Consider the following 23634-nt stretch of genomic DNA (forward strand, 5'->3'; position numbering starts at 1 on the left):
CTAAACCCCTCCCCTATGCTGTGATTTTCCAATCAGAGCTCAGCAGCACTCATTAGGCACGGCAGGCATCAGTTTGAACAATAGTGTCTTTTCAGAGTAAAAGTATAACTGGATTAAATAGAGTGTGTGTCTGTTCTAACCTTAGCTGCAATCATGACCATGTTGAGCTAACTGAGCCTGCTATCTGCAGTAGTAACCGTGAGCAACAGGCACATCAGTGACCAAACATTAGTTTGTGGGTTTAAAGGTTAAATTAAAAAAAAAATTTTTTAAAACTTCATGACTTGCGTATCCACTGAGTGACAGCCAGGTCCAGTGGACAGAGAAATACAAGGACTAACTAGCAATGTAAGACCAATGCTGTTTATGCATGTAGCCATTAAGCGCATTTTAAGATTTCATGGTTTAAAATGGAAACATGAAAAAAGTCAGCAGGGGACAGAACTTTCAACCAACACACAAAGCTATTGTTGGCTTAATGAACTTGCAAATAAAATCCGCCAGTGGCATTTGTCATTTCCAACAGCAAAATCAAGGACCGCCAGATTGGAATTCAAGCCCTGCTTTTGTGGTAAATCTGCCACCAACATGCAGGAAAGGCTTGACGATAAGTGCAGCAACAGTAAGAGTGTAGTGATAACCAGCAGTCAACTGGCCACTGACACTGCCCTTAGAGTATAGTACACTCCTAAAATTGTGTTTAAAGTTATTTTTCTGTACTTTTTTTTTTGTCCTGAAATAAGAAACTTACCTCATATTTAAGAATTATGGTGAACAGACTACTTGTGGTCTAGAACTAAAAATTTCACTGACCTTAAATGACTCAAAAAGATTTATGACAAGAAAGTTCATAAAACTGACAATTGAGAAACAATTTATGACGCTATCTGAAGTTGTTCCTTCAATTCTGACAAGATCACGTCTGTACCCATCCACAAATGGCCAATTTCTCCCCTCTGTCAAACATAACTCAAAACAGCCGCAGAAACAAAGCTCTGCCTGCCATCAGGAACTGAAAATGCATTTGTTACCAGAGGTTTCTAAAGGTGAGAGATTTGATTATACTTTTTAAATGTCATACAAGCAGCCTAATGAAGAAAAATACACATAAAACACTTCCTTCACAAAGCTGTATAATTTCGCCAAATCAGCATCATTCACAGTAATCACATTGTGATTCTCACCCAGCTACATGATGCTCTTCACAGCAGCCTTTCACACCACAGGTAGCAAACTGTATCTATGACACAAATCTCAAAGCAATCAACTAATCGTCGCTCCTCACTTACGGTCTACCTGCAGCTCATATTTGTTTAGCCTTTAACAAGGTTGCAACAAAATATATCATTGAGTGTATATCATTCAGTGTGTTTTGTAACACCTGCTTACATAACACTGATAGTGTTGTTAGACACCCTGGGCAAAAACAGAAATGTCATCTTTTTTGCTTGAGATGATTTTACACATTTTTTGGGGAAGGGAACGGAGCATTAGATGATCTACCAAAGAAAGACATAACCTTCTAAAGTGGTTACCGGGGCTACCACAGTTTATCCAAAACACTAATGTCTTCAATCTACTGAGTGCAAGTTACAGTAAAGGTAGGAACACAAATCCACCACTTGTGCTTTGCCTCCATTTGAAAAGAAAGACAATTTCACCGTTTACAGGTATTATCTAATATGCAAGCTAACACTGACTCCACCGAGCCGACAGAAAATGCACCAGATTAGTCAAGCTGGCTTTGCAGACCAGACAGACCAGGTTCAAAACAAAACAATGTTCAGTTTTCACTCTGCTAAAACTAACCAGTTCAGTTTGCGTGCAATGTTTTACGTACTGAATGTGCTCACAGATTTATATAGAGCCTAACCCTCTCTCTCCCCTTGCCCCCTTTTTCTTTCTGTCTCTATACACTGAACATATATTTGCCCTCTCATCTCAGCTGATTTGTATGTAAACTTGATTGTCTCACAGAGGGAGGTAGAATGGCAGCCAGGAACTTGAATCTCATCACCCCAGCAGGTCATATTTCTCAAGAGCAGGACAGATACAGCCCAAATTAATTCACTATGGAAGCTGATGATGCCACTGACATTATCACACCCAAAAGATGAAACCCTGTTTCTTGTTGACCTGTGACATACCCACTGCAGCGACATGCAACTTCATCGCTTTTTTCAAATGATCTCAAGAGCTCAACACGAATCACACTGTGTCTGAGTTTTTACACTGCTGTGAGTAGAAAATCAGTCCTTGATGACCTCAAAGCATAAAGTAGTTTTCGCTTCATATTGATGGCGCACTTTTACTGTCTTTCTATTAAACTGCACTGTGAGGATGTGTGCATGAAGAAGCGCTGTTTTAAAATGATCCTTGATGAACGTTTGAGCTCCTCCTGAACTTGTTAACTGTAAGGCTTGTTTTTTTTTGTTTGTTTGTTTGTTTGTTTGTCTGTTTGTTTGTTTGTTTTTTAATCTCAGCCGTGATATACCAGAGCCTGCAAAGCCCATGTGCTTTATCAGACAAGCTACTGCAGTTTGGCCATTTACAAACTTACTGCAATGTTTCTGTATGAAACCTAGCAACATGCCACTGTGGTTGGAGGAGGATATTTTTAGCCAACCCTGCTGTTATTCTAATTGTAGGAGTTCTTGTTTGAATCTTACCCATCCCCTTTAATTACACTGCTGTTTCTTTGTTACCACAAATTAAACTAGCGTGGGTATGTTGCACAAATTAATAAAGGGTGTTTTAACTGTATAGAAAATCCATTTTATAATCAAATTTTCAAACCAGCATGATTTTTGGAGAAAGTAAAATTTGACATGTATTGCTCTCTCTCTCTCTCTGAAGTAATAATTGCATGGTGAAAAGAGACCAGCAGCATGGTTATTAAAGCGCACATGTAATTTCAGATTACACCTGAAGTCGTTGCTCAGCAAAGAGCAGCAGGCAGTAAAACGACTATTTCACACTGATAGGTTCATAAACTTGATATGACAGTGAGCAGTATCGAGACATGTGAACATGCACCTTATCAAGGGGTCATTCAATATGCTGACACAAAAGCAGTCATTGTTCTTTACAAGGTATTTAACAGCCTGGTCGTGAACCTGTCAACTACAGTTTACAGCCATATACCTGTAGACTAGGTAAACACAAGTCTAAAAAAAATGTTGCATGTCCAAACAAATGCCTTTTGTTCATATCTGTTTCTGCTTGTTCACTGTTTTATAATTTTAGATAATGTGAGATACAAATTTATATCCATAGATGTATTTTTCAAAAATCAACATATTTGAATTTTTGAGTTTTCAGCATTGGTACACGTCTCAGTCTTCCAATGGTCAGTATGGTTGGCCATGCCAAAGACAACTTTAACCCTACAGCTTAAGGTTAAAGCTCCAGAGCAATAGCATCACAGTGCTGTGGTTTCAGGTGGGCCTCCTGGTTCTGTCACACACTATAGAGCTGAGTTTCATTTGATACGCTATGAACCATCGTCACGTGGAGGCCTGAGTTTTCTGTGACCTGTGCTGTCACTTTGCTGTCAATGAGCTGCTGCTGTACCACTCTGAGGAAGCCACCTACTGACTTCACGCATCCAGTGCAGCTCTGCCCTTTCAGCAACCCAGCTGTTTGCCTTCCATATTTACAGCTTTACAACACTACAAAGCCCAAGATATGTCAGTGAGCACCAATCATCAATGTCTACCTTCATTAAATATGACATTTCATGACATAATTTCTCCTCTAACGTTTACCACCAAATGCCCTCATTAAACCACTGTCGGTCATTGTAGCTGTATGTTAATTCAATGACATTCAGAACGTTTTACAGCGACAGCTACGTGGTCATTCTCACAGGCTGCAGGGTGAAACTTACTGTATCTCCATTCAATTCCACTCATCTAGTTCATTATGTAATTGACTTAATGAAATATATTCACTCAAAGACATGTACCCATGCTGGGACACGAGAGTGAACATTAAGGGTAGATCAGCAAGGCCAGTTGCACCAGACCACTAACCCTTAGGACAAGCTACCACAGATGAAGCAACTTGCGGGAAAACAGTGATGCAGCTGGGAGAATGTTAACAGGTCAATGACTCTAAAGGCTTAGTGAGACTTTATCTAAAGGCAATTTTGCAAAAGAGCTTAAAAGGGACATGTAGTCTTTACGTGGTGGCAAATCGCCTCGTATCCACCGATGATGCGAGTCATTCTGCTGTGTGCTACAACTTAGACCCTACATTTCACTTCATGCTGCATCAGAACGCAGCATCTCTCATCCACACTCTAGCGACAGCTTCTAGAGCATGGATGACTCCAAAGAGAGGAGATGCTTTAATCCATTTAATGTCAGGGCCATGCAATTCCCATTTAGCTACTAAACAATATGGCATCCATGACATATAGCTTCCACATAAAACCATCTATTTCAAGAAATACTCTATATCTACCCTAATTGGGCATCAAACCAGCAGAGACTTAATGTATTACCACTTATTTTGAAATGAAAGACTGAATATTTAATGCTACACTTGACATATCTATCATGGCGTGAGAAAGCACAAATATGTAGGTTACGCACAATCACAGCAAACTAAAGACAAACTCTCCCCCCAGATATAATCTCATGCGACAACAAAACATCTTGCCCCTAATAGACTGGACTAGACTTTTAACCTCCCCAGATGCACTGGCGATGTACAGCAAGGAAGCCTAAGCTTTTGAGTGTGAAACGAGATACAGATAATGATCACGGAATTATAAGACACATGTTTATTTGTTGACAAAGGCTGAGAGTCTTATTGATACAGCCTGGTTGGTTTAGTCTCTCTGTTGTTCTCTCAGTTATGTTGTGTTACTAAAAATACAGCCAAAGAGCTGGAGCACTATATCTAGGCCTTTGCAGCTCAAGCCTAGCGAGCACTATACTGGAAACACCTGCCTCTGCTGACAGAGGGCCACACAGAGGATTCTCCGTCCTACTACTACAAAGGTGCTAGAAAATCCTCTGAGGTTGTTTAAGGCACCTCTGTAGCTGAAACAAATCTGTTGTGTGATTTGTTTGACAGTGCAGGTTCAAAAAGTTAGCAGCTTTTAGTCATAAGAAACACTACAGCACTCCACTGACACAGTCTGCATCCTGGCCTACTTCATTTCCCAGTGAACTACTCGCTCTATCTGCTGCTTCAGCACAAACCCTGACGATTGGGCCCAAACCATCACTTTGTGATAATTCAATAATGAGCCTCCACCAGGTAAATGTGGGCTACTCTCAATTTGAAAGGCACATGGTCTCAAGTTTTAACGACTGGCTGTATGGTGTTAAGCATAAGTTAGGTGAGTTAGTGTCTCACTGCGGCTTTTCCACTGAGCAGCTATCTGTCAGTTTTCACCCCAGAGCCTTCTGTGGCTTAGCCCCAAATTGTGCCTTTGATTTAATCATCATTTTTGTATGTGAAAGCTCGGCACTGATAAGTTCACACTGTCATTCTAAAGTGTGAAGAAACTCACAGGTTGTGTGACAACACTTAGCACTTGGTTTGGGGATATTCACAGGGTCTTTAGAGCCCTTTTTAAAAATTGGAACAAAAATTTTCCCTTTGCTACATGGCGCCCTTCTCCTCCAAGCTAAATCCCTAAAAACTAATGTAGATAGCAGCCGGAAGTGACGTAGCGATAATGGAATAGAAAAAATATGTGAGATAGACAATTTATATGAAATTCTAAAATAATGTGAATTAAAATTCATACTAACTTATAAATACTTAATACATTGTTTATAAATATGGATGAACTTGATGATAAATAATTAATTTCTATAGGCTATATCACCTGCAACCTTTGGTTTGTTTGCTAACTGTTAACTAAACTGGAAACTTGGGACACCAGTTTCATGGTATTTCTTTTGTGCGGTCCTCTCGTTGGTTTTGTCCCTGATGTTTCGAAGAGTATTGAAGGAATCTGGAAATGTCTCCAATTGTGTGGTAAGTATTTTCAAACGGGTTTTTCCCTGAAGTTTAACTTGCACTTGTCTTTAAGAGATACATCCATTTAGCATTAGCACTGTGAGCACTGAGTTCGTCCATGCAAAGTCTTTAAGTGGAAAAAATGGTGGTTGCTACGTGAAGGGCACAAAGTGAGGCTAACAATGCTTTGACTGTCACCTTAAGTGTCCATCAACACCAACCCTGGTTAAACTATGCTATGATGAATCAAATAGATTGTGTTTTTTGATGATAGTAGACAATGTTTTTGTCGTTGCTCCTGCAGTATCAGCATGGCGAAGCAGTCCCGCTACAGTATGATGATGATCTACTACACTGCAGTTGCAGTATGGAGGAACTGTACTGCTGCTGAGCACATCATCCTCAAACCCACAACCTGAGGGAAAGTGGTCCGCACTACAGGCTGTTCACCTGGGGCTTGGCTTTGATACCTACAACAGCCTGTTGAAATAAACATCCCCAGCTCACTGGAGCTCTACAGTGTTACTTTCAATCAGCTACATATTTGAACTAATAACTGCTGGTGTGATAGTGAAGGCAGGGCTTGTGTGCTGCTTTTTCACACACAAGAAATGTCCAGGATCTGAATAGAAAAGGTGTCGACTGTTGAAGTGCAGGATTTGCATTAGTGCAGTGGAGCCTGGCTCCTTTCTGCATGTCCTATTCGCGCCTCGGCTGCCCTGGCTCTTCAACAAAAATCAACTTAAGTGCTCATATAAAATAATGTTCTTGCAATGCTGTACACTGGCCTGCAACAGCCGAGAGATAGACAAGAAGGAATAGTCTGTCTCCTCCGGCTGGCTTGCTGGAAACATAGCGAGTAGCCCATTTAATCGAGAAGTGGTGTTGCAGAGGGGGAATGCTGCTGCAGTAAACCCGGGGATGGAATAATCTGGTTAGGGGGAATCATATCGGATAGAATGGCTGTGTGTGGATTTGATGCACTGAAATAACATCTAGCCCCTGTGTGTGTATGTGTGGGTGTGTATGTGTGTGTGTGTGTGAGCGCTATTTAAAAAGTTAGGAGATCATGGTGCCGTGGCGATGCAGGGGGGCTTTTTTGTGTCTGTGCGCTGCGCGTCCCCAAACCTGGGCTCGCCGATAGTAGCTGCACAGAATAAGTTGTTCCCCCCTCCCAGCGCCTCTGCATGATCCACTGGCTGCATAAATATGATTGCAGATCTATCACCATTACAACAAACAAACGAATAACGCAGATCCACACACACACAATCGCGCGCACACACACACACACACACACACACACACACACTGTCTCACACACTCACGCACAACGCCGGTTCACAGCGAAACGGAGGAGTAGGCATAATGGTGATGAGCTTACCACTTGGATTCTTGTTTTTCTTAAGACTCTTGCCACAAAGACACTGCAGCATATGCGTTCCTTTGCTGAAAATGTTCCAAAGAAACCACATTGATTTGGGCGAAGAGCAATCCAGTGGCTTAAACACCCAGATATAGATGAGATCCTTGCGGTTGCATAATAACACAATTGGATCAGTTCTCCAGGACAAGGCTACCAAATGTATCATAGAAAAATAGGTATATCCAAGTCCTATGCGCTTTCATTCAGGTGGCAAAAAATATTCAGTGTCTGTCAGACTTCGTAATAATGGTGTGTTTTCTTCTTCTGGCGTATAAAGAATGCCTCCTCAACTAGTCGATAATAGAAAATATACTCTATAAATTGCATGTGTCGCACCGGGAGGAGACGGGCCGCCAGTAAACAAACACAACTAACGTGAGAACAGTAAAACACGGTGGATTTCCGAGGAGAAAATCATTGCCTATTAGTTCATCACTCTGAGGAGAGGAGGGTGGATCTGCACAGCATCAAAAGCCAAGGGAGGATGCATCCTATGCACAGACTGCTGCAATGATAGCCCCAACAAAACACCACATTGCCGGATCAGGTCCAATTCGTCTCTCCTTTAAAGCAGCTTGTTTAGCGAGGTCAGATAACACCAACCTCAGTTTTCATTTCTTGTAGTCCCACACTGCAACGCTTCTGGTAAAGCCAGGCTTGGGATCTTGGTGTGTGTGTATGTGTGTGTGTGTGTGTGTGTGTGTGTGTGTGTGTGTGTGCGTCCGTGATTCCTGGAGTGTGCGTTTCTTCCCTTTGTGGGGTATTTTCCTCAAGCCTTTTTCAGCACCACGCCACTGGCATCTCCAAAAGTACGGCGCGCCTGTGTAACAACATTTGCATGAATTTCCTCTAGCGTCGGACCTCTGTTAGAAATAGACCGGGAGGAGGGGTTAAATTGAAAGATTGGCTTTCCATTACGTAAACACGTGGTTTCTGCGCCGTCATATCAGTGATGCTCTCGGAAATTTTTCTGATCTGACTGAGACTATTGTCCCAGCCTGAATTCTTGGAAATGACAGGGACTGTGAGGTGGATGTTGTGCATGTGTGCGCCGCATATCAAAGAGACTTTCATTTACATCAGTCATCTTTGTACCGGTTATTCATGGTGTGTCGTTTCTTTGCTCTCAGTTCTCTAAGTTGTTGCAGCCCTGTGCATCCAGGAGGCTGTTCATGAGAAATCGTGCATAAAAGCTCTGAAGTCACAGGTGTTGAGACTCACCTGCAATATGCTTGAGAGTACCATGTGTCAAGTCATCTCAGTCTTGCTGAAGCAGGGCTGCAGAGCACCTAGCCTAAAGGGCACTGCAACAGATCTCTAATAATGTTCAGCAAGCTGAGTGAATTGAATTCAAGATAAGCTGCGAAAAAACAATGTATTTATAATAAAAATAAATGCAGAAGCAACATTAAAACATCACATAATCTGTTAAATATGTAATAAACATAGGGTAATATTTTCAGAGTAAAAGTACATCATTTCTTTGACAAAACATTCAGGTATTTTATGTATATGTTTCCTAGCTCTGTTTTGTTCTTTTATCCCTGAGGACAAGGGGGCAGTTAGTGTTGCTCATGACGACTGTTTCCACTGTGTGACTGCTTTTCTCCAAGGATTAAAAGATTTTCCATCACAAACTAAGGGAGAAGAAGATATTGTTTTCCCCTGATTGTGCCTGCCCTCACCAGGCACGGGCTGTGGAAAGAGAAAGTGTGTGTGTGTGTGTGTGTGTGCGTGTGTGTGTCAACAAGCAAAGTTCAGGTTTTTTTTTTTATTTTATTTGATTTGGCACCAGTGGTGTTTTTGCTGTTTGCTCTTTCTCTGTTGAGCATGTTTTCCATACTTCAGATCTGGGATTTAATCACTCTGAGATCTGTCAACACAGCTCCCTCCCAGCACAAATGGCACAAGTCAGTCTGTCTGCCAGTATTTGCACCCATTAGTTGCTCAGTATAGGGATGACCCCACTCACAGGTGGTAGATACTGTTTGCCAGTGAGCCATCTTCGTTAAACTGCAAAATGACCGACATTATTGCTCTGGTAAGAGCAAATGACCTACTTGCAAACTGAAGATTTTGCCTTCTTTCCTGTAATTTTGAATTTATTAGCGAGGGATGAGTATTGAATTCTGGCTAATATGGTGATTTGCTGTAAATATGAGCTTAAGGATAAAGGTTGATTCAAAATGATGAGGAAACAGTGTTGCACTATATCACTTCATTGATCCTTTAATTTTCCCAATTTACCTTACATGTATGGAACCTGTATCACTTTGACATGTAATACACTTAGGTTATGTATTTGTAACATATATCACCCATGATTTTAAGATCATTCTTTTTCATAATTATCTCCTTTTATGGACAATTAGTGACAGTTGAACTCTTCATGAAAGAGTCATAATCAAAAGCTTCTTTTACTGGATGTAACTTCAAGTGAGGAGAACAGAGAAAAAGCTGAGGTTTGTGTAAACAATATTAACCACAGCACAGGAAGCTTGATGAGAGACTGGAGGAGTTCATTAGTGGGGTTGTGTTGTGTGTTCATCTCTGAATTACAGCATTAATCCACTTTAATGACCTAGTTTTGTGGCGCCCAGGTCTTGTCAGTTGTCTGTGATAACTGGTTCCTCAGGGATGTGGGCCACTTTGAAACAAAATGTTTCCTGATAGACTGTCTTTACACAGCATTATAATTTTGCCGTGTCACGGTTTAAAGGCTAACTGCAAAGAATTTCTTATTGATTTTAAGGGGTGGCCATCAAATTTTCAAACATGTTGTACACCTGTGAACACATTTACCATACCGCACAAAGCCACAGGACCTCCACACACATATATCCAGTGCAGCACCTCAGACAACGGGTAAATGCAGTTATTTAAGCAATATACACGTGTGTGGTCAAATGGACTCAGCACAAGTCAGAGTGGTGCACTCCAGGCTCTCCAGTTCTCTCCCTCTGCAGAGGCCTCTCGTGTCATCCTCCCCATCGATCCGTCGACTGTAATGTAAAGTATCATCGCACCCTGGAGGATATCGTCTGACAATTTTGTCAGGGATCATTAGAATACTTCTTTCTGATTGCCCAGGCTGTAGCCGGCAAGAAGTTGCTCCCTTGTGAGTTTTTAACGGCCTGTTTTCTTCTGATGGGGAAAAATAACTTGATTTAAGATGTACAGAGATAAATGGACTGGCTCCAGTTTTGCTCCCGGTTTCTGTGGTCTTACTGTACACTGTAAAAGGCTCACACTTGGGGGAGTGTGAAGATGGCATGAATGAGTGTTATCATTTGGAGATTGGTAGGCCTATATGGAGGGATTCATATCGTATTATCTAATGTGAAAAATTTTAGATGATTTTTACAAAAGTCCTTAGTAACAATCTACACACACATTTTGCATTAGACTGAGGAAAGTAACATCAATGTAATACACTGAAAAGTGTCAGTAAGCATGATGAACTTTGCTGTGATAATTTGAGTAAATTATGTTAAATCATCAACTACATTAAGTCATTAACTGTTAAATTTGAGTGAATATCCAGCACCTTAAGATGCTCTCTTGAAGGGAGTGAATATTTAGATTTTATACACTGGGTGTAGGTTCTTGAAATAGATTACATACTGTAATATTGGACAGAGCTGAGGATTACTATGACAATGAAGAGATTTATGCTGTTGATTCGTGCCAGTAATGTTAATAAGGGAATTAATAAGTATGGCAATTTATACATGGGCACAAACGAGTGAAAGTCAAAGTGAAGTCATTCCGTCATTCATGTAAAAAGATGTTTCATAATTAGCCTGTTGAAGCTTAATTTAGAAACTTGTGCTCTTGCCCAAGGCAGGACCAGCGCTTTCAGGGAATGCTACACTAAGACCACATGTATGTCCATGTTCAGTATCAGTGTGAAAACCATCCGCTCCCCCCTCACCCAGCATGCCCACAGCCAAGATGTCAGAGAAGGAGAATGAGCTGTGTTTGGCACTGCTTAGAGCAAGTGTTCACTAGAAAATGAACAGCTGCTGTGAACCACATCATGACCAAAGACTTTCAAACACACACACACACACACACACACACACACACACACACACACACACACACAAACACACACACAGACACACACACACACACTATACACACTATCCATATACATAAACACAACTCAGTATGTAAACAAATTGCAAGTAGGTTCTGCTCAGTCCCAGTGAGAGTCGTCCCCCCCCCAGTCACTGATGTCCACAGACAAAGCTGAAGTGCCAGAACTGCTTTCTGTGCATCACTGGGTGCAAACTATTAGACCCTACTCCTAAAATCCTCACAGAAATCACTTCACTGAGTTTAGTTTAGTTTAGTTTAGTTTAGTTTAGTTTAGTTTAGTTTAGTTTAGTTTAGTTTAGTTTAGTTTAGTTTAGTTCAGTTCAGTTTAGTTTAGTTTAGTTTAGTTTAGTTTAGTTTAGTTTAGTTTAGTTTAGTTTAGTTTAGTTTAGTTTAGTTTAATAGTGACAATGCAATTTAACATAGTATCAATACTAAGGATGAAACTGATGTGTTGCACAGAGAGTTTACAGCTCTTGCTAATTAGACTAATAGAGTTGTGAGTTTCATCAGAGTGGTAAGATATACTTCATATGCACACAGCAAATGAATAATATGATAATTAAAACAAAAACTCTGGGCATGCTGGACCAGTGATATGTAAAATACATATTAGCACCCAGAATTTGATTTACTGTCAGTTCCTGCTCACTGTTAAGTGGCTATAATGCAACACTATATGTAATGTTTAGAAATCAGCTCTAAAACCTCTCCAGTGCACCCACATTGTGACTAACAGGGCAAAGACCAATGGAGCAAATTGAGGAATCCCACACACATAATAACCACCTCCTCTTTAAAATCCATTGTGACCAACAATATTCATTATTTCAGAGAGATAAGGTCAATGACACTGGCCCAGTGCAGATTTAGACACTCTGCACTGTACAAGCAAACCAGCCCACATTCAAAGAGTATAGTGTGCTAGTAATACAGTCTAATTCAGTCCACCAGGATATACAGCACAGTATCATGGTCCTATAATGATGGTCAGAGGCCCATGTCTTTATTCTATCTTTCTGTCATCCATGTTACATGATAGTGTCATGGTATACAAGTTAACAAAAAAGTATTTTAAAATATGCAGGGGAAAAAAATCACAACTACTTTCAAAGACAGGAAAAAAGGTACATGATAAATAAATCATTTTTTAAAGATCTTACTTCTTAATGATTTCTAGCATATAATGAATTACACAGAACTGAGCCTGACAAAAATGTGACTGTCTCCAGAGTAATGAATAAGTTTCAAGTTACATGGTCTTTGTTAACAGACAGATCCATCATGAGCCTTCTTTTTATTTGCTGACTGTGCCACAGCCTCTCCTCCAACCAAACTTCAGGGCCCATCTCATAGGTGTTCAACAAACCCTGTGGAGTTTCAGAAATGTAAGGAGCAGTTGGAGATGTGATCAACTTCACATTCATTTCAAGTGTTTAATGACTCTAATGGTGTTCATTTCAACATGGGGACTGGCAGTTCTCTGTTCCTCTGGCAAGTGAATTTTTTCCCCTCTAAAAAAAAGCCATAATGTCATCCATGGTTTCAATGCAGTCTGACAGTATTGACTATATTTGGATACATCTGTCACAAAGGCATGGGCTTGAAATATAGATGAAGATAGATGTTCTTAGTTTTGCTTTTGGGCGAGGCAAAAAGTGCCTTCACTGAGTAGTCACCCAAAGCATGAGGAAGAGCTTACGGTCAAACGGAGGAGTGAGATGATATTAGTAATGAATGCTACAGTGGTCACTCTCATACCAAGCATCGTGGACTGCTGGCACTGCTCTTTCTCTGGCCTTTCTCCCTATGCCCTCATCTAAACTTTACCCAGAAGCGATTCATACTCACACACACACAGACACACACACGCACACACACACTCATGTCTTAATGATGCGTAAGGCCTAAAATAAAGCCCGCTCTCAAATCATGTCCTTTTATAACCATCTCTCGTGGAGTTTCCTGTCCAGTGAGAATTGTCATAATCATCACATTTGTTCCCTTGTTATGAAAAACCTTTACATTCTGAGCCTGTCTGAGCTCTCTTCTGCTGCTTCACAGTTTAGCTTGATCCTATGGTGACTCCAGCAGCCGTATTTCTGCAGCTGTTATCCATGTTGTCTTTTTAATGTGTTTCTCTCAGTGAGATGCATTTCTCTACTCTATATGGTTGTAACAATGCCGCTACATAGTTATGCTCATGAAGCCGGCGTCTACCAGAACGTACAGCCATGTGCGGTCATGCGATTGATTGTTTCCTGCAGTGCCAACAAGATAATCAATATTTCAGCTATTTCACTCCCTCTTTAGCTACTGATCTGTCATGTAGTGAACCGGTCTGTTCTGCTCTATACACTATCTTTATCCTGCTCCTCCTGTAGAGAAGAGTACAAGTCACGGTAACAGCAAGGATAAAAGATTATCTTCTACTACCTCTACCAGAAAAGAAATGCAACAAGTAGGTGAACAATAAATGTGATAACATCAGGTTATTTTGAGTGTTGGATGTTTCTTCTTGAGCTACTTAACTCCCCACTGGAGAGTCATTGGAATATTTGACCTGCCATCAGTGACTGTGAAAGCAATCAAGCTGTTCATTTATAGTCACAGATTCTGAGTAGGTATTTTTAAAGCTTGTTATGTAAAAAAAAATAATTCATTTTGTGTAGTCATCAATATATGTAAATGAATAATGATGGTCTTTAAACCTTTTTTAAAGTTAAATCTCTTAAATACGTTTGGTTATTCATTGCCTGAAGACAGAAGCCATGCAGCCCCTTTATAACACTATAAATTAGGTATTAGAGCTTTTGTTGTTGAATAAAATCTCAGATTTCAAAACCTTCCGTGTGCACCTGAACACAACACATGTCAACAACAGACTTTTCAATTCAGTCCACATTTTCAACTGAATTAACACATAACAACAAAAGATGTGTAGCTCAAGCAAGTGTCAAGTCTCTTTGTTTTCATACTAGACTGACTTACAACAAACACCTGTTGGGGTGCATTCTCCGTTTACCTAATGAGGTAATCATAGCCTTCAGCCAGAGGTCGTCAGGTGGTACCCAACCTTCACTAAATGTTGGTAGGTGGCTGGCAGTGGTGGCTAAGTCACAACTCCAAATTCAGCAAGAGGCTCATTAAGCCTCTTCCCCCATCCTCCAAGCTGCTTGTTTCTCGCTCCTTTCGTCCAGGCCCAGAGCTGATAACAGCCACCACGTTGATCTGGCTGAGAAACCTCTGTAGCCCATCCTCACGGGAAACAACCATGCCTGCCATCCGTTTTCTTTGCTTTCCTGGACTAAGGGCTGGTACTTCAAGGCCTTTCTCTCATGGGCTTCTTCACAACTCTCCACACATGGCACTGTCAGCTCAAGCAGAATTATTTTCTGGCTTTCAGTGGACCACAGTACAATGTCTGGGCAAAGGGTCCGGAAACTGCAGCCTTCTTTCCTCATCTACCCTCATCTCCCCGGATCTGGCGGTTTGCAGCAGGTTGGGTTTCGGTCCTTTGGTTGAGAAAGGCATGGCTCTCTCCCTCATAAAGGTGATGGGTTCTCCAAGTCTGTGCCAGCTGGCCTCTTTTTGACCCTCTCCCGCTCTGTGGTGTCAGCAAGAGACAGCAGCACCTTGTCATAGCATCACCTATACTGTCCCTGAGTATTTCTTTTATTTTGTTTTATTCATTACTTTTATATTGTGTACTTGCTTTTGTCTTCCATTGTGAATGATGTCTGGTTGAAAAAGTTGCAGAATACAATACACAAGACAATACATACCTGAAGCTCTTACTGGTACCTAATATTCTTCACCTTTTAGTTGGACATGAATGTTACCTGTGTATGCGTCCATACTGTATCCATGGACAGACACTATGGGCCCATACATAGATATTGTCTATTCAACTGGGTTAAGCATATGACTTCAGGAGATTGAATGTCATACTCAGACTGAACAAAATTATTTTGTATGATATAGAAATTTTTGAGCAGGAGAAAGAGAGAGACATTGACACACAGGTTAAGTTATCCTGCCAGATACATAGTAATTGCTTTGTTTTTGCAGGTCTTAAACCAAGATTCAAGGAAAAGGGACCTTGCCAGAAACCAGGGAGCTAAGATGTTGGGAAAAGGTGAAGTTGCCAAGGGAAACAGTAGAACATTTTTAGTTGTGAACAAAATTGAGGTTACATTTAAGAGGACAAATCTGAGCATAAATCTGCGTGTGTGTTACTGCAGTCGATTAGTCCAGCGTGTAACTGTACTTGGCCTCACTATGGCTAATTTGTTATCCTCATAACTCATTCCACTGTTATGTAACAGCACTGTGGGTCTTTTTTAACTTGTAAAGACCGCATCATTCATTATTTATAACCTTTCATAGCACAGATCTATCCGGGTATATGCCTGTATGGGTTTGAGTATTAAAACTTCCTGCATTCAGGAGGAAGTGCAGCATGTATGCGCCAAACTGTCATCAACAGAGCCATTTTTAGAGGGATAAAGCCTATTTCCGAGTCAAAGCATCCATTCCCCTGTAGCTCAGCAGTATTAATGGAGCAGCAAGGTTGAGAGTATAGTGCCTTAGAGTCATTACCTATTCTACCATCCATTAGCTGAAAATTGTGTTGGCTTCAAAACTTTTGTCTATATATCAAGTGAGACAGGTTTTCAGATTTTGTTATAGTTAAGGTTAACCAGGGAAACTGTCTTAGTTCCGTTTTGGTTTTTGTGCAAAGGAAAAGTGTAGATGAAGAGGTAAATATAGCTGGGATCATAACTCTGCCACACAACATCCAAGCGAGGAATGTTGACTGTGTGTTTTCTGCATTTTCTGACATGGCCAAAGGCTATGTGCGGTCTACTCTGTCTTTCTAGATAGTGGTAGACAAGCAGAAACTTCCAGGGCTGAAAAATTAAGCCAACACCGCATTGCCAAAAAGTGCAGTTCCTCAAATGACCACAAAGCTGGCTCCAAAAGCGAGTCAATCCCCGTAGACCCCTGTGTTAAAATGTCAAACTTTACAGCAGAAATAAACATGTTTACTGCCTGGTTTTGGTCTCTATGGCTAATTCCCCTCATCATGACAACTCTACGGGGGTGAACCTTTTCATAACTAACCCATTTAATTTTTTTTAAGGCTTTAAGTTATGTATTATTGAGGGCATTTTGCTTGAAGTGACAGGTCGGTGATCCTATACTTGCCACAAACAGACATGCACTAAAGTCTCGGCTCCACGCACACCCTCCACCTTTTTGCCCATTTTTGGATTAGCTGGGAGTTAGGTGGAGTCAGGCACTGCCAAGATGGCGACAGCAGAGCAGCCCACTCTTAGCTTCAAAACCTCTCTTCAGAAACTTTCAAGGAGGCTACATCCATCTTTATTTGCAGTCTATGATGGTAGAACGGGGTCAAAAACAAAAGAAGTAGTAGTGTTGCTAAAGATGTCTCTAATGTGTGTTTCTATTTTTAAAAAGGCCAAGACAGCGTTTGTAATGCCTCATCAACACCATCAACAGTCTGAGAGATGATCACTTAGTGTGGAGAAGAAAGTTCTTGGGACACCTTCTGTTAACAAAAGCTTCCCAGTCCATTCACGATGCATGACATCTGAAGCCAACTTGTGAGCAAACTAACTGCATAAATATGCAGGGAAAATTAAGCTGTAGTTGTTCCAAAGCCAGCAAAATCTTATTCAACCTTAATGGCAGGACTCCTTGATTGTAGGTGACCTTTCAGTAATCCTAACAAGCAGATTGGGAGCCAGTGTGAGGCAGTCACCTCTAAACAGGATCTTCTCTTGGGACCTGTTACCATAGTCCCTTTCCATCACGCAGGAAAAAAAACTTCATTCTGACCTTGGGGAATTGCTCAGACTCCCCTCGCTGATCTCACTGTGGTTCTGGCCACAGGCATAGACTAGAAGATTATGAGCTCTAAGGGAACTGCTGGTATTTGTCTCTATCAGGGAAGACAGTGTTTCTGTTCAGCGGTCATAATGCGATAAACAGGGCAACAAATATTCAAGAGGTACTAGAAGTTTCCATCAATTATTGGTTTGGATTGCATATGAATATTTTCTAATTCCTGCAAACAGCTACATACCTGTACTGCCATACATAACAGATTCAATCAAGAATGGTGATGGAGTTGGGAAATCCAAGGTCTCAGAGTTGAGTATTACACTTACAAAGTAGGGATCTTATTAAGTAAATGAGGCACAAATTTGCCACTAATGTTATTATTCTCTTATTAATATGAGAAAAATAACAAAATTATCTTCAGCCAGATTTGACCACATTTAAAGTGGAATCAGTCATTTTTATCTCTCCTTCTCTATGATTGTCATACAGTATATACATTATAATAGATCATCTTCATTACATGTGCACATCTTGGCTTTAAGATTAAAACTGGCTTCATCTGAAAAACATTCTGCTCATTTGGACAGATACACACACACACACAGACACACACACAGTTTCTATTACGTTGATGTGTGTGTGAAGTTTTACTGCACTCACCCAAAGAGACTGTATTTCTTTGCACTTATTCCCACAACAGTGCAGTGAAAATCACCAGTGAGACTTCCCTGTAGCATCCCCTGCCATTCTGAACAGGACATGAAAACAAGCTTCATTATCTTAAATGCATCATTATATACCTTCTTAATTAACAGAGCCCCCAAGATTTATTTTTCCTTTTTTTACCTAAATGGATATAAACATGATTTTTGACGGTGATCAACAGAAAGAAACTCAAACTAAGTGAAAACAAATCTCTACACATCGGCCTACATTTATTAAAAATGAACGACACAAAATGATAATGCAATGATATTTTCCCTCTTTATAATGATAAAACCAGTTCCTTCTAGAGGTGGCAGAAGTTGAATGGAGATCACCTGTGAGTAATCAAAGTGCAACAAAGTGATTTTTGGTTAAATAATGAAAGGTCCAGCTACATAGGTTGTGGATTTCCAGACAAAAACTATTTTATAAATGCAAAAGAACATTCCATATAAACCCACACCAAGGTTACTGAAAAATAGCAGTCACAAGAAAGGATACAAGAGAGTTTCTGAAGCACTGAATATCCATCCCCAAGTCATGAAAGGTCAGTCAAGAAAATGAAAAGAGAGCTGAAAATGGGCCCATACCAGACTGTCCTAAACATTTGAGTTTTTGTAAAACAAAGCCACCGTGAGATCACCAAGAGAGCTGTGGGTGGCCACAAGTTTCTCTGTATACAACTAATTTCTTTGGCGTATGTGGACTTCTTTCTTCGTCTGAGTTTCCTCCAGGTGCACCAGTTTCTTGCTGCAGACCAGAGGAATGCAGGTTAGGCAAACTAAAGACTGTGTTGCTTGTGGCTGTGTGTTAATGTGAATGGTTTAACCCCACCTCTTGCCCAGTGTGTGCTGGGATAGGCTTCAGTATCCCCCACAAATGTAAACACCTACCGCTAATGAATGCACATCTGACCTAGTGTGCACTAGAATTCAAACGCAAGACTCTGAAAGGAGGTTCTATCTGATTAGACCAAAGTTGAATCAGTTTGGTGTAAGCCAAACACTGCAAATCAACAGAAAATAATAACTACCCATTCCCACCATGAAGCCTGGTGCTGGCTGCACCATGCTGTGGAGATGCTTCTCTGAGGGCTTGTGAAGGTTTATGGTCAAATGAAGCCTGTAGTCTACAAGAGAAGTAACAACAACAAGACAGCAACCTCAAACATGAAGCCAAATTAGAAAGGAACATCTTCAGAACAACCGTGTTAATGTCCTGGAGTGAACAAGTCCATGTCCAGACCTCAGTCCAGTCCAGAATTTGTGGCAGAAAATTGGTTTATTCACAATCCCCATCCCACTTCACAGAGCTTGTCTAGTTTCAAAAAGAAGAATGGGAGTAATCTACAGTGTCCATGTGGGCAAAGCTGAGGCAAACCTCTCTACACAGACTCAAGAATGTAACTGTTGCCAGATCTAACGGTACTTGTTTTTATATTTGTAATTCATTGACTTGTTTTTATCTTTGTAATTCATGCAAGAACACATTCATATTTACTTTAAAGATAAAAGATTATTTCTGTTGATCAGTGTCAAACATATGAAATATGGGATGGCAACTAAATTTAGTTTAGAGGCGCTGTGCATAGAGACAGAATTGCTTTATCATTCCATGTTATAACACATAATAGTAGCATTCAAAATCTGTGCATTAATTTTACAAGCACACCAAATATGATTTTTGTTGTATCCCCATTAAACCTTGGATTTAAAACAAGATATTTAGATTTTTGGAATGCAATAGACAAAGGAAGCACTAACACAAAAAAGGAAGAGGAAGAGCTAGAGGCACCTTTTATCATCATTGCCATCTGTCTCATCATCACGTCTCCTCTCATACAACAAAGTAACAAATTGAACTGGAAACACTTTATTGCCTATAATTAATTCATGAGGACTCTTCCTAGGCACTGAGACGTGACTGCACTGAGAGGAACAGTTAATTGGCCTGTGAGGGCATGTGTGAAGAAATGTCAGACATGAAGAATCATCCTTTGCTGTGGCACTCTTACAACAACTCCTACAATCGTACACAACTGTATTATTATGTAAAATAATCATAAAAGTTATACACATGGAATTATTTGCATATATGTTTGGGGATTAATGGTTGGGTCCACAGGTTTTGCATATGTTGGTAGTCAATGTTAATGTTGAGACTGTTTTGTTGTCTAAAATACACTAAAGTTTGTTCCACTAAAGTCGCAGTTTATCATGGTGGAGGAAAAAGAGGGTGATATAATCATCTGTTACAGTTTGATCTATTACGGTTTCATGAGTGATTTGGTTGTTCATTCTGGCGTGGGATTTGAATTATTAACAGTGATGATCTCAGTTGCACCACAAATCGTCATAGCCAGCTCCAGCCGGTAGGGGGGAGTGTTGTAATGTAGATGTTCATTCATGAAGTCACCTCAATGGGATTCATTCAACAAATCTGAGATAACACTCCTTTGTGTTTTATAATCCAGAAGATTTACAGAATACTTTGCAAACATACTATAATATAATTTAGCATGATAGCACAGATTTGTATACAATGTTATGTGTTTCGTGCATTGAATTTAAGGTGAATAAAAAGGTGTTTTTTCTTTAAATAAGCCAGATTTTCTGTTAAGTTTTTTCCCTCATGATCAGGCATCAGTTTACAGTGTGGTTTATGACAGCAGATTTTCCGTGGGTGTCTTATGTACAAACTGTGTTTGCACTAAGTGTGAAAGTTGAAGTTGCTCTGATGTAAGTTTCCAAGTAACTGTTACCAAGGCTGTAAGTGTCCGTATGCAGCAAGAAGAAAAGTATAGTAACCTACTTTCCCTTGACGTCACGGATTGATTGCTGTCAGGTTTTTCTATTAAGAATTAGACATTTGATTTATCTATTCCACAATCAGCCCATTTAGCAGATTAATTGAACTTTGACTCTGACATCAGTGTTCATAAATTAGTGTCATTTTTTAATTTTTCATCCATGCATAAATAATAGTTTAAATGGTGCACAAACACATTTTGAAAACTCAGTTTGTATTCCAGTTCATTTTCAGTTTATAAGTGTGAGTCACGGCACCTTCACAGAGCAGCTCATTTTACAGTCACTCTCTACACAGTCCCCTCTCTAATTAGCCTATCTCTATGCCTGTATGCGTTTCTCTGTGTGGAACTTGCTAAACAAGCACATCGTTTGAAACCATTCATTCATCTCTGCTCTCTCCAGCTGCTGTCATGGCAACCATGTGCAACTGGCAGAAAACAGACTGCCGTCTCTGAGCTTCAGTCAACCTGGACGGTTTAGAGCATGAACACACTCTCGGGCAGATAAGGACTTGTCATACTGAGACACCAGGACAGCTACAGGTGAGTCAGAGACGCATGAGGAACTGGTTTAGCAAACATGCTGTTTATTTGATTAATTCCGGACTACAACACTTATGCAGAATGATACAGCATTAAAATATGTTTGTTTCTCTTTCTAGTGGGGGTGGGGGGCTTGTAATATTGCACCTCTGTTTAATGTTTTTTGTTTACAGGACAACAATGCAGCATCTGGCATATCAACCTCTGCTTCCCACTGGAAGCAAATATCTCCAGCAGAAATGGGACAAAGCTTCATATGATTTACACAGGAGGAAGGTTAGGAGCAACGTGTATTTGTCCCTGTTATCCCAGATTCAAAATGTCTCGACCTCAAGCTTTTATTCTAGACACAAACTTATCATATTAACCTTTCCTCCCATCCAGTTAGTGTATGATGACATTTGTATCATCACCAAAGCTGTAATTGTTTTGTTTTGCTTTGATTTTTTTCCCAAGGTAAAGTCAGCTAAGCCAACAATAAACACGACTCCACCGAAGACCTATGGTCACCTAGCTCTGAAGCTGAAGAAACAAAAGGTTGCTCTTTATCTCTTGTTTTCAACTGAACTCACTTCATGTCCATAGGCTGGCAGCAGATGGTTTGGTACTGAAACCATCCAGTAAAGCCTCAAACTAGAAAAATGAAATGAGGAATGATGAATTTTTTAACCAATTCTAATTATAAATGAGTACAACGGGAAATATTCAATTGTGTTTACCCTCAGTTAAATATAAAGCACACCTGTAGTATTAATAGGCAATAGCTAAAATGTTTTTTTCCCAGGTGTCTTGTTAAAACTACCGGGTCTTCTCTCTAGTGTAAATACATTGTTTCTCTTTGTAATAACATTTTGTCTTGTTAAGCTTGAAGAGGAGTGGGCACTGAAGATTCAGAGGGAAAACAATATTCTTATGGAAAAAATATCACACATCATGAGAACAACTGGAGGAGTTGACAACAGGAACTACTATGACAGGAAAAGGTTTGTTAAGGTTTAAGCTTTTTATTTGCTGTGGCAGAATCATTAGTGTTGTGAAAAACATATTTAAAATTAGGCAACAAGTTGTATTGTGAAGATATTGGGTGGCCCTTGAAACTAAAAACCCAGCTGTTCAGCCTGTCTTTACTCTTCATTGTAGCCTTGGCAAGGAGAAGCGACAGCTGGAGTTCCTCCGTATTACCAAGGAGAATCAAATGATCCTGTTCCGCCTGAGCCAGTGCAGGCCTCACTATAATGTGAGCAGCTGGCATGAGGACTGGCTCAAAACTCAAAAGGTGATGGACAGCATTGCACATTACCCAAGAGGAAAAGCTAAACAGCAAAAGGTTATTTTCATTTATTGAGCACAATTCATAAATCATGCACAGTATATGTTATGAAACATTGGAGTAATAATCACCTCCTAAACTGTATCATGATCTTTGTTTTACACCATAACAAAGATTTTGTTTCATGTGTCAACACCAGGGACAAGAGAAACCCAGAAAGCAGAGCAGTGGATGTGATAAAGAACAAAAAATGAACACAGATGCAACCACACGCAGCCCTGCAAGCAACACGACAAATGGCAAAGCAGAATCTGAGGAAAATGAAAAGAAGACAGAAATCAGCAAGAAACAAGGAGTAACAGAGATACAACAGGACACAGATACACACCCTGTCACTGAACCAAATGTACCTGAGAAGTCCATCTCACCAGATACACCTGAAAATCCTGATCCCTCTGACACAATTCAAATTACACCAGATAAACACTCTGTTGAACAGTCCTTGGCTCCTGGTGGATCTGAAATGTCCAACACCCCTAATACACCTTCAACACACAGACAGGAAACCACATGCACAGAGGAAGGATAAAATACCTGGTTGTTTTTATCAAAGCTGTGTTTTTCTGTACAGTAAAGAGACTCCAGCATAAGCAGTTTGGACAAACACAGTATTGGCTCCAGAACTGTACTCAGATATTGTATGGCAGTTACATGAGCTCCAATACTGGTTTAGTCTAAATGGACCAGCAGTAGTACTTTGTATAGGCTGTGCACTGAGATAATTTTATGAAGAGAACACGACTATGGGTGACGTAATAAACACAAACAAAATGCCAAATAACCTTTTGTAATTTGTTTATTTCATAACAAAGAATAAACAAATGGAGTAATCAAAGAATGTGCGCATTTTTTATATGTATAGATTTG

General features: G+C 40.2%; 2 protein-coding genes across 4 annotated transcripts in view; one reads left to right on the plus strand and one right to left on the minus strand.

Annotated features, from left to right (window-relative positions):
* Positions 1–8963, minus strand: part of fgf14 (fibroblast growth factor 14) — a 103180-nt gene extending 94217 nt beyond the window's left edge. Inside the window, exon 1 of one of the 2 annotated variants that reach the window (XM_071479693.1) lies at positions 7367–8551. In XM_071479693.1, coding sequence (XP_071335794.1) covers positions 7367–7574 — 208 coding nt within the window. In that variant the 5' untranslated portion in view covers positions 7575–8551. Of the gene's footprint in view, positions 1–7366 lie in introns of both variants that reach the window. The other variant, XM_071479711.1, reaches the window with a different exon arrangement.
* Positions 1357–23589, plus strand: cfap97d2 (CFAP97 domain containing 2). 2 transcript variants are annotated; one of them, XM_071479672.1, is made up of 7 exons: positions 1357–1601; positions 21298–21437; positions 21611–21713; positions 21894–21974; positions 22302–22420; positions 22578–22764; positions 22907–23589. In XM_071479672.1, exons 3-7 carry the CDS (start codon positions 21618–21620, stop codon positions 23294–23296), a joined length of 873 nt encoding a protein of 290 aa, XP_071335773.1. In that variant the 5' UTR covers positions 1357–1601; positions 21298–21437; positions 21611–21617; the 3' UTR covers positions 23297–23589. The 2 variants fall into 2 exon arrangements, with proteins under 2 accessions (XP_071335773.1, XP_071335781.1); XM_071479680.1 differs by having other exon boundaries at positions 22578–22713.
* The last annotated feature ends 45 nt before the right edge of the window (positions 23590–23634 follow it).

Source organism: Trachinotus anak, unplaced genomic scaffold (assembly GCF_046630095.1).
Source record: "Trachinotus anak isolate AG129_WGS33_773 ecotype Australia unplaced genomic scaffold, CSIRO_AGI_Tana_v1 ptg000001l, whole genome shotgun sequence".
Lineage (NCBI taxonomy): Eukaryota > Metazoa > Chordata > Actinopteri > Carangiformes > Carangidae > Trachinotus > Trachinotus anak.

Coding starts and splice junctions, on each gene's coding strand:
- cfap97d2 (XM_071479672.1), top strand. CDS start 21,618: ATGCAGCATCTGGCATATCAACCTCTGCTTCCCACTGGAAGCAAATAT. Junction 21,714..21,893: donor ATGATTTACACAGGAGGAAG/GTTAGGAGCAAC, acceptor TTTTTTCCCAAG/GTAAAGTCAGCTAAGCCAAC. Junction 21,975..22,301: donor TGAAGCTGAAGAAACAAAAG/GTTGCTCTTTAT, acceptor TGTCTTGTTAAG/CTTGAAGAGGAGTGGGCACT.